This window comes from Ceratotherium simum, chromosome 2, assembly GCF_057802395.1.
Source record: "Ceratotherium simum simum isolate JZ-2026a chromosome 2, ASM5780239v1, whole genome shotgun sequence".
NCBI classification, from domain to species: Eukaryota; Metazoa; Chordata; class Mammalia; order Perissodactyla; family Rhinocerotidae; genus Ceratotherium; species Ceratotherium simum.
The window spans coordinates 44,455,922-44,471,488 of record NC_141901.1 but is presented as its reverse complement, the minus strand read 5'-3'; the positions used below and the strand labels follow the sequence as shown (position 1 = coordinate 44,471,488).

At 39.6% G+C, this 15,567-nt stretch overlaps 1 protein-coding gene across 1 annotated transcript in view; it reads right to left on the bottom strand.

Annotated features, from left to right (window-relative positions):
* THEM4 (thioesterase superfamily member 4) overlaps nucleotides 1–15,567 on the bottom strand; it is a 32,043-nt gene that overhangs the window by 11,268 nt on the left and 5,208 nt on the right. Inside the window, exons 2-4 of the mRNA XM_087443091.1 lie at nucleotides 14,881–15,067; nucleotides 1,518–1,677; nucleotides 791–898 (exon numbers count right to left, since the gene is read on the bottom strand). Coding sequence (XP_087299217.1) covers nucleotides 791–898; nucleotides 1,518–1,677; nucleotides 14,881–15,067 — 455 coding nt within the window. The remainder of the gene's footprint in view (nucleotides 1–790; nucleotides 899–1,517; nucleotides 1,678–14,880; nucleotides 15,068–15,567) is intronic.

Here is a 15,567-nt window from a genome sequence, read left to right as displayed (position 1 = left end):
GAGGATTACTTCTAGTAAATAAGCCCATAAGCTATGAAGCATGGTTCCCTGATGGCTGCCACATAGCCATACAACTCTCTGGGGTATAATATAGAGATGTTTTGTAACTTAAATGCTCCTTACTGCGTGAAGTAATAACCTGCAAAACCTCACTTGGAGACCTCATCTAGTGAACTCTGTTCTTAAACTCTTTACTGCCCTATTGCTCTCTTTCTCTACTCCTATGCCAGCATCCATACTATTTTGTTGACTATAGGGGTATAGCTGTATGATTGAAGAATTAAATAAGATCATGCTGAGCTTTGTTTTTGATGGACACCAAACTCATCTTGCTGCCCTTTTATTTCTCTGTGTGAAGTTATGTAAAACTTACATGTTTTGTTATATAGTGAATGTTGGTGCTCCACTCAGATCCCCTTCAATTCTTTCTTCACTTTTGTTTTTGTTTTTTTGGTTATTTTCCCTAAAGCCTGCTTTGCTCAAACACAGAAAGCCAGAAGTGCCTGGAAATTTAGTCTCCAGGATAGGATTATCCTGTGACTGATGTGTGAGCACAGGTTTCACTCCTGAGCTCCTTGTATGATTAGGCTGAAGCTTTCGTTTGCAGGACTTTGAGAGCCTATCCTTGGTTGGCTTTCCCCTTCCCTGTCTTGCTTCTCCCACTCTCTTGCTACTTTCCTCTGGGAGCACTTCCTTAAATATCACTTGCACACAAATCTTTGTCCCGGGGTCTGCTGCTGGGGAACCCAATCTATCACACCTAAGAGGCAGAGAATATTCAAGAATTTACCTTTTAAAATCAATGTTGAGATTGGCAGTCACAATTCTCTCACCTATACTTGCAGCCATACCAGAAGTAATATCAATCATGGTTGCCATGGCACCTCCGTGAAGCCATCTAGTTATAATAGGAGGGAAAGAGAAACATTTTCAGAAGTTCTGAAAACCCAGAGCCTCTCAAGAGAGAGAAAAATTATCCAAGCATCTCCATATAATTTATTTATAAAAGGTTCACTTAGTCCATGTTCAGTGTACTGAATGTCAAATAATATCCATGTCTCCAACTTTATTTTGTTCATAGTATAGTAGTGTAGTATTTGCAATAAACCAGAACTTAATGGTAATTAAGCTTGTGATCTCACAAGCAAGCAAAAAGCTAAAATATAATTTAGAAAATTTATATTATATTTTTATTAAATTAACTATACACACCATTGTTTCAAAATTTAGGAAATGCAGATAAACAGAAGAAAAATAAATAAAAAACTGTAAGGCTTATAATCCTACCATCTAGTGACAAACCACTGCTAACACGTTAACAATACTCTCTTAAATTATACTCTATTCCCCATGTCCTATGCTTTTCTCATTTAATAATTTATTATAAACATCTTCCCATGTCAATAAATATATATCTACGTTACCACCTTAATGCCTTCATTGTAGTCCATGGATACATGGGGATGCCTTAAGATAACATTTTTTTTTGATCCACATTTCTAGGCTATCATTCTTACCCAGATAGTCCTTGTAGGTAAGGACCTCCCTGAAACAAGCAAACTGTCTTTTTCTCAACATCATTATGGAACATCACAAATTCAAAGCCCAGCCCATCCTCATAGCTTCTGATGAAGATCCGGGCCTGTGGCATTTGTTCTTCTTTTATAAGCTTGGAGTCTAGATGGGCACATGAGAAACAGGTATGAGAAAAATGCCATGACAAACCTAAGCATCTGTACCCTGCTAGAATCACAGGTCAGTGGATGATTGATTAAAATGTCAATCAGGTGCAAAATTGAAGGGACTGAGAGGGTCCCAAAGAAAGAGACTTCGCCTTTGTGAAATTAACAGTTTAACTGGAGACATAGTAAACATAAATGAAATCAAAACAAAGTACTTACTCACAATATATAAATGCTGGAGGGTATACTGAATGAAATAGTAAGGTGCAGACAAAAACCCTTCTTGGAATAAGTGTGGTTTAAATGGGATTTAACAAAATGAATAATGTAACTGTAGGGAGAAGGTTTTTCTTGCAGACAGAAGTACAGCCTGAGCAAAAGATGGTTATCATACTAAATCAGAAACAGGGCCAGTTCAACCCAAAATTCTGTGTGGTTCTGAGTCCCCAAACTTAGGAGTAGAACCATTAGAGTTCATGAAATCTAACTAGTAGGTTGTAATCAGACCTTAAAAAGAAACAGAGCGCTTCACCTATATCCTGGGTAAGTACTAGCGTACTCGTTTAGCTATGTTTTTTCAATTATATGACTGTGCCCAAGTTGTGCATACTGGTTGTGAGACAAAGTGTAGGTCACTTCAAAATAAAGGCTGAAAGCTACTACTCTAAAGAAGAGTGTATTTGTCCTTTCATGTCTATTTTAAGATTTAATTCTCAAAACTCTTAGCTTTCTTTCACAGCTCATGATGATTTGCCATGTATAATATTGTCTACATTTATTTTATTGCTGCCAAATTCATATTTACAAACTTGGAAAAAGATATGAGATGAGAAGATCTGAGGGAAGTGGGGAGAGGACAGGGGAAGATGCCTTTTATTTAGGCCATGAGCATCCTGGGGGCAGCCCCGTCTTTTAGACTTGGTATGCTCAACAACTGGCACGGATATGCACACACTATCTGCAGTCTAGCAGTTGTGGAGAAAATTAATGATTTAGAGGGCCAGACAAAGGAACTTAAAATTGAGGATCAGTATCATGGTATAGTGGAAAGAACCTTGTCCTGGGAGTTGGGAAAATTAAGTTCTTGGCTTAGCTCTGGCCTAGAACTTGCTCCTTTCTCCATACTTTATCCATACAGTGAGGAGATAAACCTAAATGATCTCTAAGATCTCTTCCAACTCTGACATTCTGGAACTTCAGGATAAGATAAGCATCTATTTCTTATTTTTTACTTAGGAGTTCAAAATTTCTGGTCTAGATTGCCAAACCATGAGGTTATCTCATAAAAATGAGAAAAATAAAGATCGTGGAATAAGTTTATAAGAAATGCAGAATCTTAGGGTCTACTTCCAACCTACTGAAGCAGAACCTGCATTTTAACAGGATTCCCAGGTGCTTCATATTCACGTTAAAATCTGAGAGGCACTTGTCTTTTAAGACATGGGATAACACTGAAGGTAGCAGAGGAGTAACACGATCAGATTTGCATTCTGAATCACTCTGCCGGCTGGATGAAAGGAGGGATTTGAGGGAGGATAAGAAAGATGAGTTAGAAGACCACTGAAACACTATAAAAATCACAATCACCAAACTTAACTGTTAGACAGGGTGATTTTCTCCAACAATGCTCAGCTATGTGAGGACCTATGCAAACATGAGATGGTAGATGGTTAGATTCATCCAGAGCTGGGATTTTCCTAGATAGGTAGGCTAGGATGTTCAGATAGAAGAGTGCTCTGGGGACAATGAGAAAGTAGAGGAGTCAATGAACTGAAGGTCTTAATGAGGTCAAAGAATCGTTTCTGTGGGGCCCCTGAACAAGTAAGCTGGAAGGAAAAAGGTTGTGGTCAGAAAACAGAACATCTGCACATGTGGATTTGGAGATTGTGCACTTTCTGAAGACAATAAGACTCAAGATGTCCATAGGAGGGGCCGGCCCCGTGGCTTAGCGGTTAAGTGCGCACGCTCCGGTACTGGCGGCCCGGCGGCCCGGGGCCTGCACTGACGCACCGCTTCTCTGGCCATGCTGTGGCAGCGTCCCACATACAGCAACTAGAAAGATGTGGAACTATGACATAAAACTATCTACTGGGGCTTTGGGGGAAAAAAAAAGGAGGAGGATTGGCAATAGATGTTAGCTCAGAGCCAGTCTTCCTCAGCAAAAAGAGGAGGATTAGCACGGATGTTAGCTCAGGGCTGATCTTCCTCACAAAAAAAGAAAAAAAAAAAGATGTCCATAGGAGTGTGTGGCTGGGGCTGGGTGAAAGAAAGTTCATAGGTGATGGGGTAGCAAATGAACTGAGGAGCCATGGTGTGAATGCTGGAGTTACTGAGAATGGTAAATGGAGTTGCGTAGAGAGGAAGATCGTTAACCAGGTGCTGAAATACTCAACATATGAGGGAGACGTGGATAGATCATAGCAACAAGGAGAGGAAGAAGAGAAGGGTGATAACGTCAGCTGGTATAAACCTCAAAGGAACAGGGGTTTTCTAAGAGGAAGGGGAAGTAATGGTTTGAAAGCAAGTGTGGATAGCAAAGAGGACCTCAAACTCCTCCCTATTCTGAGAGGGTCAAGTTTCAGGCAAGAGGGGGTAGGAGGTTGGACGAAGGGATGAGCAGAACCATGAGGGAACAAAACCCTGGAAAATACTGACATTTAAGGAGCAAGTAGAAGGAGAGAAGGAAGATTGGTCAGAGAGGTTTATGAAAGCCAAGAGAGAAAAAGTTTCAAGGAAAATGAGATCAACAGTGAGGTCCAGTACAGCAAGGGCTAAAAAATGCCCACCAAATTTGGCACTTAGGTTACTAGTGGCTTAAGTGAAACTGCCCACCAAATTTGGCACTTAGGTTACTAGTGGCTTAAGTGAAGACATTTCAGTAGCGCTGTTGGGTAGAAGCCAGACTGCACTGGGTTAAGGACATTCAATTAATTGTGCGATATGATAAATAGTTAGAATGGAATGAGTAATAAAAATTACTGACTTTTCCCCTTCTTTTGTAAAATAGACTAATTCTTATTTCTCTCTCTATTGAAGTTTCTATAAAGAAAATTATGAACTCTGCCATTTTTCTTTATTAAGGTAGTTTTATTTTTCTTTCATTCATTACTTCAGTGAGTATTGAAGTATCTACCGTGAGAAAAGTGAGGCAAGGAAAGGTAAGGTAACTTGCCCAAGGTCATGCAGCTTTAAATTGTGGATCCAGAATTTGAACCCATGCACTAAATTCCAACCATTAAATTAGGAAGTTGTCAGCTTTTAGATGGCCTCTAAAGCCACGAGACTGAGTGAGATTACCAACAGAGTAGAGCACAGAAAGGAGAATTAAGGACTGAGACGTGGGCACCCTAACATTAAGAGTTTGAGGCTAAGAAGGAACCGGCAAAAGGAACTAAAAACGAGGGACCAGTTAAGCAGGAGAATGTGGTGTCCTGGAAGCCAAGTTCAAGGAGAAAAGAGGTATCAACTGTGCCAAAAGCTTAGAGAGATCACTGGTTAGCAACATGAAGGTCACTGGTGTCCTTGACGACGGTAGTTTTGATGGAGTGGTGGGACAGAGAGTCTGACTGGAATGGGTTCAAGACAGAATGAGAAGAGAGAAACGCAGTTGTGGCTTGTCTGTACGATGATGAGAAAGATGGAGCAGAGAGGGATGTCCTTAAATAGGCCAAAGGGGATGGAATGCAGTGCACAAATGGAAGGCTTGGCCTCTCCTAAGACTATGGACAGTTCATTCATAACAGGAAAAAGCAGAACATCAGGCACAGATGCAGGGAAGAGGTAAATGAGGCAGTGGGAGCTTGGACGTTCTCTTCTGATTGCTTTTATTTTCTCTTAGTGAAATAGGAGGCAAGATCAGCTGAGAGTGATGCTTGAGAAGAAGGTAGGAAATAGTCATGTAGGAAGACAGAAGAGTGAATAGATGAGAGAAAAATGAAATATGATTATAAGGCAACATTAAGGGCGTACTTGAGGTGATTTTTAAAAAAACCATCACAATCCCCAAACTACTACCTAAAGATGTGTTTAGATGATTAAAAGATAATGAGTAAATTAGGAAACACCTGTATAAGCGCCATGAAGTCAGCGATCCTATCTGTGTACTCAGGCCTATTTCAGGAATACAAAGCTTGGCACAGCACAGATGCTCAACAGATAGTTGTTGAAAGAATAAATACTGGATGTTGCAAATAAGAAACTAAAAAGGTCTTTACAGGCTGACTCCAAAAATGAAGAATGTATTAGGTATATATAAAAAGTTCTGCAGTTAGGTTCAATAAGTCAGCCACAGAGGTGCAGAAGAATTGAGACAAATAGTTCAAATGAAAGACAGAGGGGGGCTGGCCCCCCCTACAACTAGAAGGATGTGCAACTATGACATACAACTATCTACTGGGCCCTTGGGGAGAAAAAGGGAAAAAAAGGAGGAGGATTGGCAATAGATGTTAGCTCAGAGCCAGTCTTCCTCACAAAAAAAAAAAAAAAGACACAGGGAGTCAACTGACTGTCAGTCAACAGTGTGACATGGTTACCTACCTAGTGCTAATGTCTTATTCTGCATGGAAAGACCATAATTTGAGTTTCAAGCTTAGTTCTGAGAAGCATATACTAAGGATTCTGAGCAACTGGAATACGTCCTGGTAAAAGCAACCAGAAATGTTCCCTCCGGGGACAGTTATTGCTTTCCTGTTGGTCTTGTTTTGTGTTCTGAGAACCTGGTTTGGATTTCTCCCTGCCGGGGCACGCGGGTTGTTGGTTCTTGCATGTGCAAGTGGCCCAACTATCAGGTCATGGGCCCCCAAAATATGACCAGACAGGAATGTGGGTTGTGCCCCATTTGTGGCTAGCATTCTACCAACTGTTGCCAGCTCTCAGAGGTTGCCTAAGTCTTTCTTTCTTTTGGCAACCTTTGAGAGTGGTTGTGGATCTTAGAAGGGCTGCATCTTTTGCAGTCTCTTTGAGGACACCTCTTGTGTCCATGGTTAAGCCATAAAAGGCTTATTGGTTTTGGTTTTTAGTCATTTGATAGGTATACCTTTGGTTTAAAACAAGAAGAAAAAAAAATTTTTTACAGGAGTTCAATACTGCCATGAAAATTTACTGTTTGTACCAAAACCTGATAAGATATTTGAAAGGATTTTTAAAAAATGAGCTCAATGGTCAGAAGTTAGGGGCCAGCCCCGTGGCTTAGCGGTTAAGTGCGCGCTCTCCGCTACTGGTGGCCCGGGTTTGGATCCGGGCGCGCACCTATGCACCACTTCTCCGGCCATGCTGAGGCCACGTCCCACAACAGCAACGAGAAGGATGTGCAACTATGACATACAACTATCTACTGGGGCTTTGGGGGAAAAAAAGGAGGAGGATTGGCAACAGATGTTAGCTCAGAGCTGGTCTTCCTCAGCAAAAAGAGGAGGATTAGCATGGATGTTGGCTCAGGGTTGATCTTCCTCACAAAAAAAAAAAAAAAAAAGGTCAGAAGTTAGCCAAACTGGAGGCTGATATTCAGAGTCTGATAAGAGCTATTTTTTAAAGTCCTCTCTGCTCTATTTGATCCTGCTCTTCTCATGGAAACTTCTCAGCTGACTGACACTCCTTTCTCAAACCCCTGCTCACTATATGCTCCACTAACTCTATCTGCCTCCTTATTGTTGGCACAATTTTGCTAAGGATAATTTGGAACTTCACTGGGTTCTTTGGGAAACTTAAGATCTCCCCAAACTGGCTCCTTTAAGACCTCTTCCTTCCCATTGCTCTGCTCCTCCTTTTGCCACCATCAATCTTCCATTCAGTTTCCTTGAATCCTTTGATATATCCCTCTTCAACCCCCTGCCTCCTCCAACCCTTCTCACTTCAGCCCCTCAGCTTCCTATAGTCACTTGAACATTAGGCGCGCTATCCTCCATCGGGGGCTCTCAAGGGACCCAGAATCCCCCAAAAGCAACTATCTGAGGCTGAAAAGAAAAAAGGAGCTATTTGGAAACTGGGCAAACGAAAAACTCTAGAAAGTCTTCTCCACAAATATTAGTAAAAAGCTTTAGCCATCTGAGTAGGTAACCTTAATATATTCCATCTGCCTGAAATACAATTTGGATTCAACTGTTCTTTTATCAACTAGTGAGTTTTGTATTATTGTACATGACACATGGCTAAAATTTAAAAATAAAAGCTGTAAGATCTCTGTTTGCATCTGTCTGTAGTCTACATATGTATGTTCTAGATGTGTAATATTTTTCTACCTCTGAATGGTATTGCCAAAATTAATTTGTAAAAAGAGTTCTATCTAACTGGCTTACAAAAAAAGAAAAAAAAAACCCAAGCACTTATATAAATTAAGTATTCTTAAAAGTCTCAGAGGGGCCAGCCTGGTGGCGCAAGAGGTTAAGTGCGCGCGCTCTGCTGCGGCGGCCCAGGGTTCACCGGTTCGCATCCCGGGCGCACACTGACACATGGCTTGTCAAGCTATGTTGTGGCGGCGTCCCATATAAAGTGGAGGAAGATGAGCATGGATGTTAGCCCAGGGCCTGTCTTCCTCAGCAAAAGGAGGAGGATTGGCAGATGTTAGCTCAGGGCCGATCTTTATCACCAAAAAAAAAAAAAGTCTCAGAAATATAAAAACTAACTCAACTGCTTTTCAAATTCACATGACTAGGGGTAGTCTTTGGTAAATAAGAATATTGCTGGTTTAGTAAAAAAACCCCAAACACCCCCCACCTCCGAAAAACTGATATGCCTTCAGAGTTGTCAGCATTAAATATAATGCAGACATACAACTTTTTCTACCTGGGTTTACTAGTCAAATAAGTTCACGTTATCTCTGTTACAAAATTTGTCAGCAAGAAAAATAACTTAAGATTATGGCTAGCTATTTAGTGTCTCAAAATTTTCATGAGTAATGTAAACATAATTGTTAATAACAAGTAAATTAAATAGATGTAAATAAAAGTTTATAAATGAACTTTTCAACAATAATTAGGTTTTATAATATAACTACTTAAAAATAGTTTCCCAAATCTCTTTGGTAACTTACACTCTTAGGGTTTTGCTAACTTAAGTGATGGATGTTCATTGAATATCTAGATGATTTAAAAAATAAGATAATTGAAACATTAACTGCTAAACATAAGTCTAAGTTTACCTACTTTTAGCCTCTTATCACAGAGGAACTAAAGATATTTGGGTCTGTTAGTAAACACGTCTAGGGCCACATTGAAAAGTTGTACTATGAGGAAGTGCATGCTTCTAGAAATTATAAAATATATTCATAAAATTGTCAATCTACAGAATACCGGAGTGAAAGACAGTTAACAATTGCTTACTTCTTAGTTTTCATTAGAAATTAAGGTTTCTAAGGGTTAAGAATTCTACTTAATATACATAATTAAAACTACTAGAAATAAGGGAGGCAATTGTATGCAAGGAAAGTAGGATGTATTTTTGATAAGAAAAGATATGAAGTATTGAAACTGAGGATGAAGGAGGTAAAATTTCCCTGGATTAGGGTGAAACCCTACCTTGTACACACAGGTTAAAGTGGGAAACAAAATAACCAGTTTCTGAGCTTGCCTTGCAGAACAGCAGGAGGGCCTCTGACAACAGAGTAGCTTGCTGACAGCTCCAACCTGACTAAGCATCTCACAGGAGCATTGAGAAGCTACAACCAGCACTGAGAAGCTAAAACGACCCACTTTAAACTTTAGCCACATGCTCCCCTTCCTCTACCTCAAACCCCAAGTAAAAACCCTTGCTTGTAGCTTTTTGAGGAGTCTGGGATTACAGCGTTAGCTGCTCTTTCTCCTTGCTCAGAATTCTACTTTCTTCCACTACACTCGGTGTCAGAGATTGGCTTGCTGCAAGACAGGAGAGGGAACTCACTTCAGGTTCAATAACAGTATGGAGATGTGTTTTTGTTAGGTGAAAAAAAGTAATTTTGTAGAATGGTTGTTTCAGAATGAGAAAGAGGAGAATAAAGGACAAACTAAGTGGATAAAGCTTGGGGGGAGGAAGAGAGGGAGACAGAATCTTATCTCTTGTGATCAAGCTGGTTAAAATTGAATGAATTTATTATAAGGGTTTTAAAAATAAGCTTTAATATCAATAGAAGGCCAGTACAAAATTAAAATTTAATATTCTTTTATCTGTTAAAAGGACAGTTTTCTTGATAAGATTATGAAAGGTTTTTCTTTAATTTTTTCTTTACCTTTTAAGTAATCTGCCTAGAAAGCAAGGATTGTGTCTTAGCAGAATAATTTCCTGTACTTCATGTTGCCTTTATCAGGTCTTTGATTACTTAAGAAAACTAAGTCTTCTCTATTAAAAGAGCTAAGGTTTTTTTTGTTGCTGTTGTTTTTTATAACTATGTAACTTTCTGTATTTGCCTTTGAAATCTTTTAATCCTCACTTTGGTTAAATGGATAACTATTGTTTCACAGTGACCAGTGATCCTATTTAATCAAGTGTTTTAAACCCTTTGATATTTTTGACAAACCACCCAAAATCAAAGTCTAAATGAAGTCTTTTTTTTTTTTTGTGAGGAAGATCAGCCCTGAGCTAACATCCATGCTACTCCTCCTCTTTTTGCTGCGGAAGACTGGCTCTGAGCTAACATCTATTGCCAATCCTCCTCCTTTTTTTTTTTCCCCCCAAAGCCCCAGTAGATAGTTGTATGTTATAGTTGCACATCCTTCTAGTTGCTGTATGTGGGACGCAGCCTCAGCATGGCTGGAGAAGTGGTGCGTTGGTGTGCGCCCGGATCCAAATCCGGGCTGCCAGTAGCGGAGTGTGTGCACTTAACCGCTAAGCCACGGGGCCGGCCCTAAATGAAGTCTTTTTGACCTCAAACTAACTTTGGGATTTTCCAGAGTGCCCCGGAACATTTCAAAAGCTTTGTTTTCTCTCTTTATAAAAGAAAGATATTGAACTATTTAGGCTTATTTGATATGTTAAATTATAGGGAAAGCATTGTCAAATAAGAAGTGATGTTTAACCTTCTTAGGTTATATTTGTATGAGTATATGTTATTAATGTAAGTGTTCCAGAAATTGCATGAAATTCCTAGAAATCTGATATGTCCTGGTATAATTTTATCAGTCATAATTCTAGTTATTATCTTAAAATATGTCACAGAAATAGCCAAATTTCCTTGTCAATTACATTAAAATGAACTCTCATCAGATCTTTAACCATGGCCATTTTTAAATCTTTTTGTCATTTACAGACAGTTATTATTTTACTCTGATGCTTTTGCAAAAGTGCTTTGTCTTCAAAGAGATTCATGGAAAGAACTCTGACAAGTACAGATTTCTGATAACTTTAAGATCATACCACTGAACTGGGTAAGAATTTTCAGAACTTTAATGGAAAACTGGATTCATACAACTGCTAAACCAAGGAGATAAAGCAGAACAAGAATTAATTACATGGGACTGATTGAACTAACGATGATGATTATAATTTTTAATGACTTTTTGTTTGAAATATTGCTGGTTGTTTACTGTTCTGTTTTTCCAGATTTAAGGTAATCTTTTTCTTTTCTCTCTTAAGCTATCTGTATCTTACACCAATTTAGTAAAGTGTACCTTTTTAAATGGAATTGAAACATTTATCTTTCTCCCTACCTGATTCCTCCAGAATTTGGAAACTCTTAAGTATTCTTAATTTCATGGTAATTTAGTTATTTGCAGAATCTGTTCTCCTTATAACAGGACATAATTGGAAACATTGGTTATATTACCCGAGCTTTGACTGGAATGTCATATTTGAGAAAAATGTGCACAGAATCAGATATGACCAGAAGCTTTAAGGAACTAAGGTTGACTTTATGGAGCCAATAAAGCACACCTTTAAAAAACTGCCTGATATCTTGCTTACTCCGTTCCCAGCTTTACAGCTAAGGAAAGTGACTTCCTGGCAGGCCCAGGAACCTCAGGATATTTGGGGGACTCTGAGATGAGAGGAATTCACCCAAATCCATATATCTGCAAAAGAAAATGGTGAGTCCTTGGCTTGGCTTCCTAGCCTTGTAAGGCTTTTAAAAGTCCAATCTGATATTCCTTACAAAAATTCAAACAAAGTAAACTCAAAAAACCTATGTGGCCAATCACTAATCTTTCTGCATTTATGTAAATAATCAAGCCACCTTTAATAAGACTAGACTTATTTTGCAAAAAAATTAGTCTTACTGTGATTATCTTTGATAGAAATTGGGTGACTGTAGAGAGAAAGACTACGTTTCAGTAGCACACCTTTGTGGATATCAGATTCCAGTGCTGTACACTGTCTTTGAGGTTTTGTGATCTACCTGCAAACTGGCCTGGATTCTAAATTCTTCAAATTTCCTCAAATATCTGGTTATGACTCTCCAAACTAATGTTTCCAATTTTCTCCTACCCTTCAACTTGAAATCACTAAGAACAAAAACTGCCCTTTTCCAGAAGCCCTGCAAACTGAAGCTGGATAACTTGATACAAACTTCAGAGAAATCACCACAACAGCTCACATATGGACCACCTTTGTGCCTGTTGCTGTGTGGGCTACTCGGAAAGTACACTGGAACCCCTGGTGACATCACCACAGACATTCAAACTGCAAACCAGGGAAATGTGTCAGAGTGCCATGCATGCCCTTACTCCATCTGAAGGGTCCAACTTCCAGAAATCTTCTTGACCCACTGTTCTCTAGACTCAAAAACTGAGTTTGTAGTTTGTTCTAACTATTAGCCTTTGTTTTCTCTTTTGTTTCCACAGAAATGCCTCTTATTAAATACTTGATTGATAGCACCATTTACAGCCCACCTGCAACACTGCTTCCTGAAATGAGACACAACTGTTTAACTGAACTCACCTATTCTCAGGACTAAGAGACTGGTTCTCAGCGACTAAGACCAACTCAGCTTCCAGACTGTGAAACTTCTTAGGGAAGCTTCAAAGGCAGGGAATGAAGGGTAGCAGAATATGCCACTCCAAAATGTGCGTCTTGGCATAAGGCTTATTTTTGAGAAACGGCAGACACAGGAGAAGCTCTGAGCTTCTGAAGCTCTGAGTAGAAGTTAACCTTTTGTAAGGGAAATATTTATTTATAAAGGAAATCTCCATTTGTAAGGGAGTACCAGGAAGAGAAGGATGACTCGAAATCACAAGAGAATCTTATCAACAGAGAAAGCAGCAACTTAAATCTGCCTAACAAACCTTACCCTTGTTTACAGAGCTTTCCCTGGTACCTCCCCACAACGGCCCCCCTCCTCTACACCTTTCTTTTGTCTTTAGCTGAAGATGGTATTTAAACTGATGGCTTGGGCCACTTCAGGGAGTTACTCACTTTTCCCTGGGTATTTACCATGTATACATGAGGTGTGCATGTTAGTAAACTTCTGTTAGTTTTTTTTTAAAAAAAAAGAAAGCAATGGGCAGGAAAGAAGGTGGTTCACTATTCCTCCCAATTCCTATACCAGAGATCTGCAGATTTTTTTTTTATTAAGGTGCACTTATTTTTTCCATAGCACATATCACCATCTGATCTACTTTGTGTTTTCTTTATTTAATGGTTTGTCTCTCACCACTAGAGTGTCTGCTCCAGGAGGGCAGACATTTTAGGTAAAGAAAAACAAGTAGAGCATCTTAAGCAGGTCCCCTGGGATGTTTCCTTCCTTCCTTCTTACCACAAATATGTATAATGCATTTACTATTGTTAAAAAATAGACAACAGGCCAAAAATGGAGTCACTTGTGCTAAGCACACAACACCAAACTAAGACTTAACACCTAACTTAATTACAGTCTCAACTTCTCCCAGGAGTGGAATCTTAAACCAGTCAATTTGGAGTTACCTGGTCAGCACTAGTGATGTAATCTGCCTGATAGACCCCTGCCATCAAATCCCTCAAAGGAAGGTGACCTTGCCTGAAACAATCCACTCTTTACTAGTAACTTCCTTGTCCCACTCCCTTCTGACTATAAGTCTTTCATTTTGTACAGTTCTTTGGAGCTCCCTTCTGTTTGCTAGATGGGATGCTGCCTGATTCATGAATTGTTGAATAAAGCCAACTAGATCTTTAAAATTTACTCAGTTGAATTTTGTTTTTTAACACTATGTATCAGGTACTGTTCTAAGCACTGGAGATACAGTAGGGAATAAAACATACAAAAATCTCTGCCCTCATGGAGCAGACTCTCTAGTGATGAGAGACAATTAAATAAAGAAAACACAAAGTATGTCAGATGGTGATAAGTGCTGTGGGAAAAAATAAATGCACCTTAATAAATGCATATGATTGAAAGAAAGAAAACAAGTGAAAGAAAACAATCTGAAAAGGCTACATACTGTATGTACTCTCGAAAAGGCAACGCTATGAAGACAATAAAAAGATCAGTTGTTGTCAATGGTTTGGGGGAAGGAGGGAGGGATGAACAGGTGGAGCACAGTGGGATTTTCAGGACAGTGAAACTATTCAGTATGATATGGTAATGATAGGTACATGTCATTATACATTTGTCGAAACTCATAGAAAGTACAACGCAAAGAGTTAACCCTAATGTAAACCATGGACTTTAATAATAATGTATCGATACTGGCTCATCAATTATAACAAATGTACTACACTAATGCAATTTGTCAATAATAAGGGAAGCTGGAGGGCGTGGTTAAGGGATATAAGGGAACTCTGTACTTTCCACTCATTTTTCTGTAAACCTAAAACTGCTAAGAAAACAACAAGTCTATTAATTAAAACACACACACGCACAGGATGGGAAGTGCAATGTGTGAGTGTATGTTGGGAGATGAGGTGGGGTGCCTTGGGAGTTTAGAGTCTGGGAGATCAGGGGGTGACCTGAGCGTCCTCAGCTTCTTAGGGTGACAGAGCCATATACTGGCATAAATGATAAAACATGATTAGTGATGACAGCCTCAAGACAGAGAGGTGAAGAGGTTGTGGGAGGGTGGAGGCTTTCTGGGGTCCTTTCTTCACTTCTGCTAATGGTGATGAGGAGGCCAGTGTGGGGGGGCAGTCTTATTCCTGGCAATAGGCTTTACACTCTCCCACAATCTGCAAAATTTATTGAGATTTCTGGCCTATAAAACTGGCAAATATAGCAAACCCTTGCACTATACTCCTTCCTTTTCCAAGTGGTAATTAGTGCTTCAATCTGTTCTTAGTTTTACATTTGATATTTAAATATTCTTTATGGGAGAGTGGCTGCTCCTACCATGAAAAAAGTTTTTGAAGTCTTCAGTCTCTTGAACAGCTACATCTCTATACGAAGGCAAACGTTTCCAGGAGCCATCTTCACATTTCTTCATGTACTGGTCATAGAGGAGTCTCAGGTCCTTGCTCCAGCTGGGATTGGGGACAGAATAGTCCTTAAGAATGACTTCCTCAGAAGAAAACAACCTCTAAAAGACAGAGGAGAAGAAGAGTAATGGGAGGTACATCCTATTTCATAACATATTCTCCTATTTTATAAGACTATCTTACTGCTTTTCCTCTTCCCAGAAGCTTGTCATTTCAGAGTGAAAGCAAATTTCAAGGATCACTTGGTCCAACCTTCCTGGGAGAAATGGGAGACTGAGAGAGGATAAATGATTTGTTCAGTGTCACTCAACTAGCTCTTGGCAGAGCCAGCATTACACCCAGGTTGGTAGACCCAGATTGGTAGACCCAGGGTCTTCTGGGTTTGATTAAGGTTTAATCAAACCTTAATCAAGCACAGGTGAGCCAGGCACTGGAGCTGAAGAGAGATGAGCGACTTTTCCAAGGACTTCATCGAGATTCTCCTCCATGTAAAAAGTGCTACCAGTAGCGTAGGCACAGGAAGCTAGAGCACAGGAGAGAGGTATTCATCTCAGATTGGGGATTCAGGGAGGGGTTCTTTGACTTGAATCTTGATTAGACA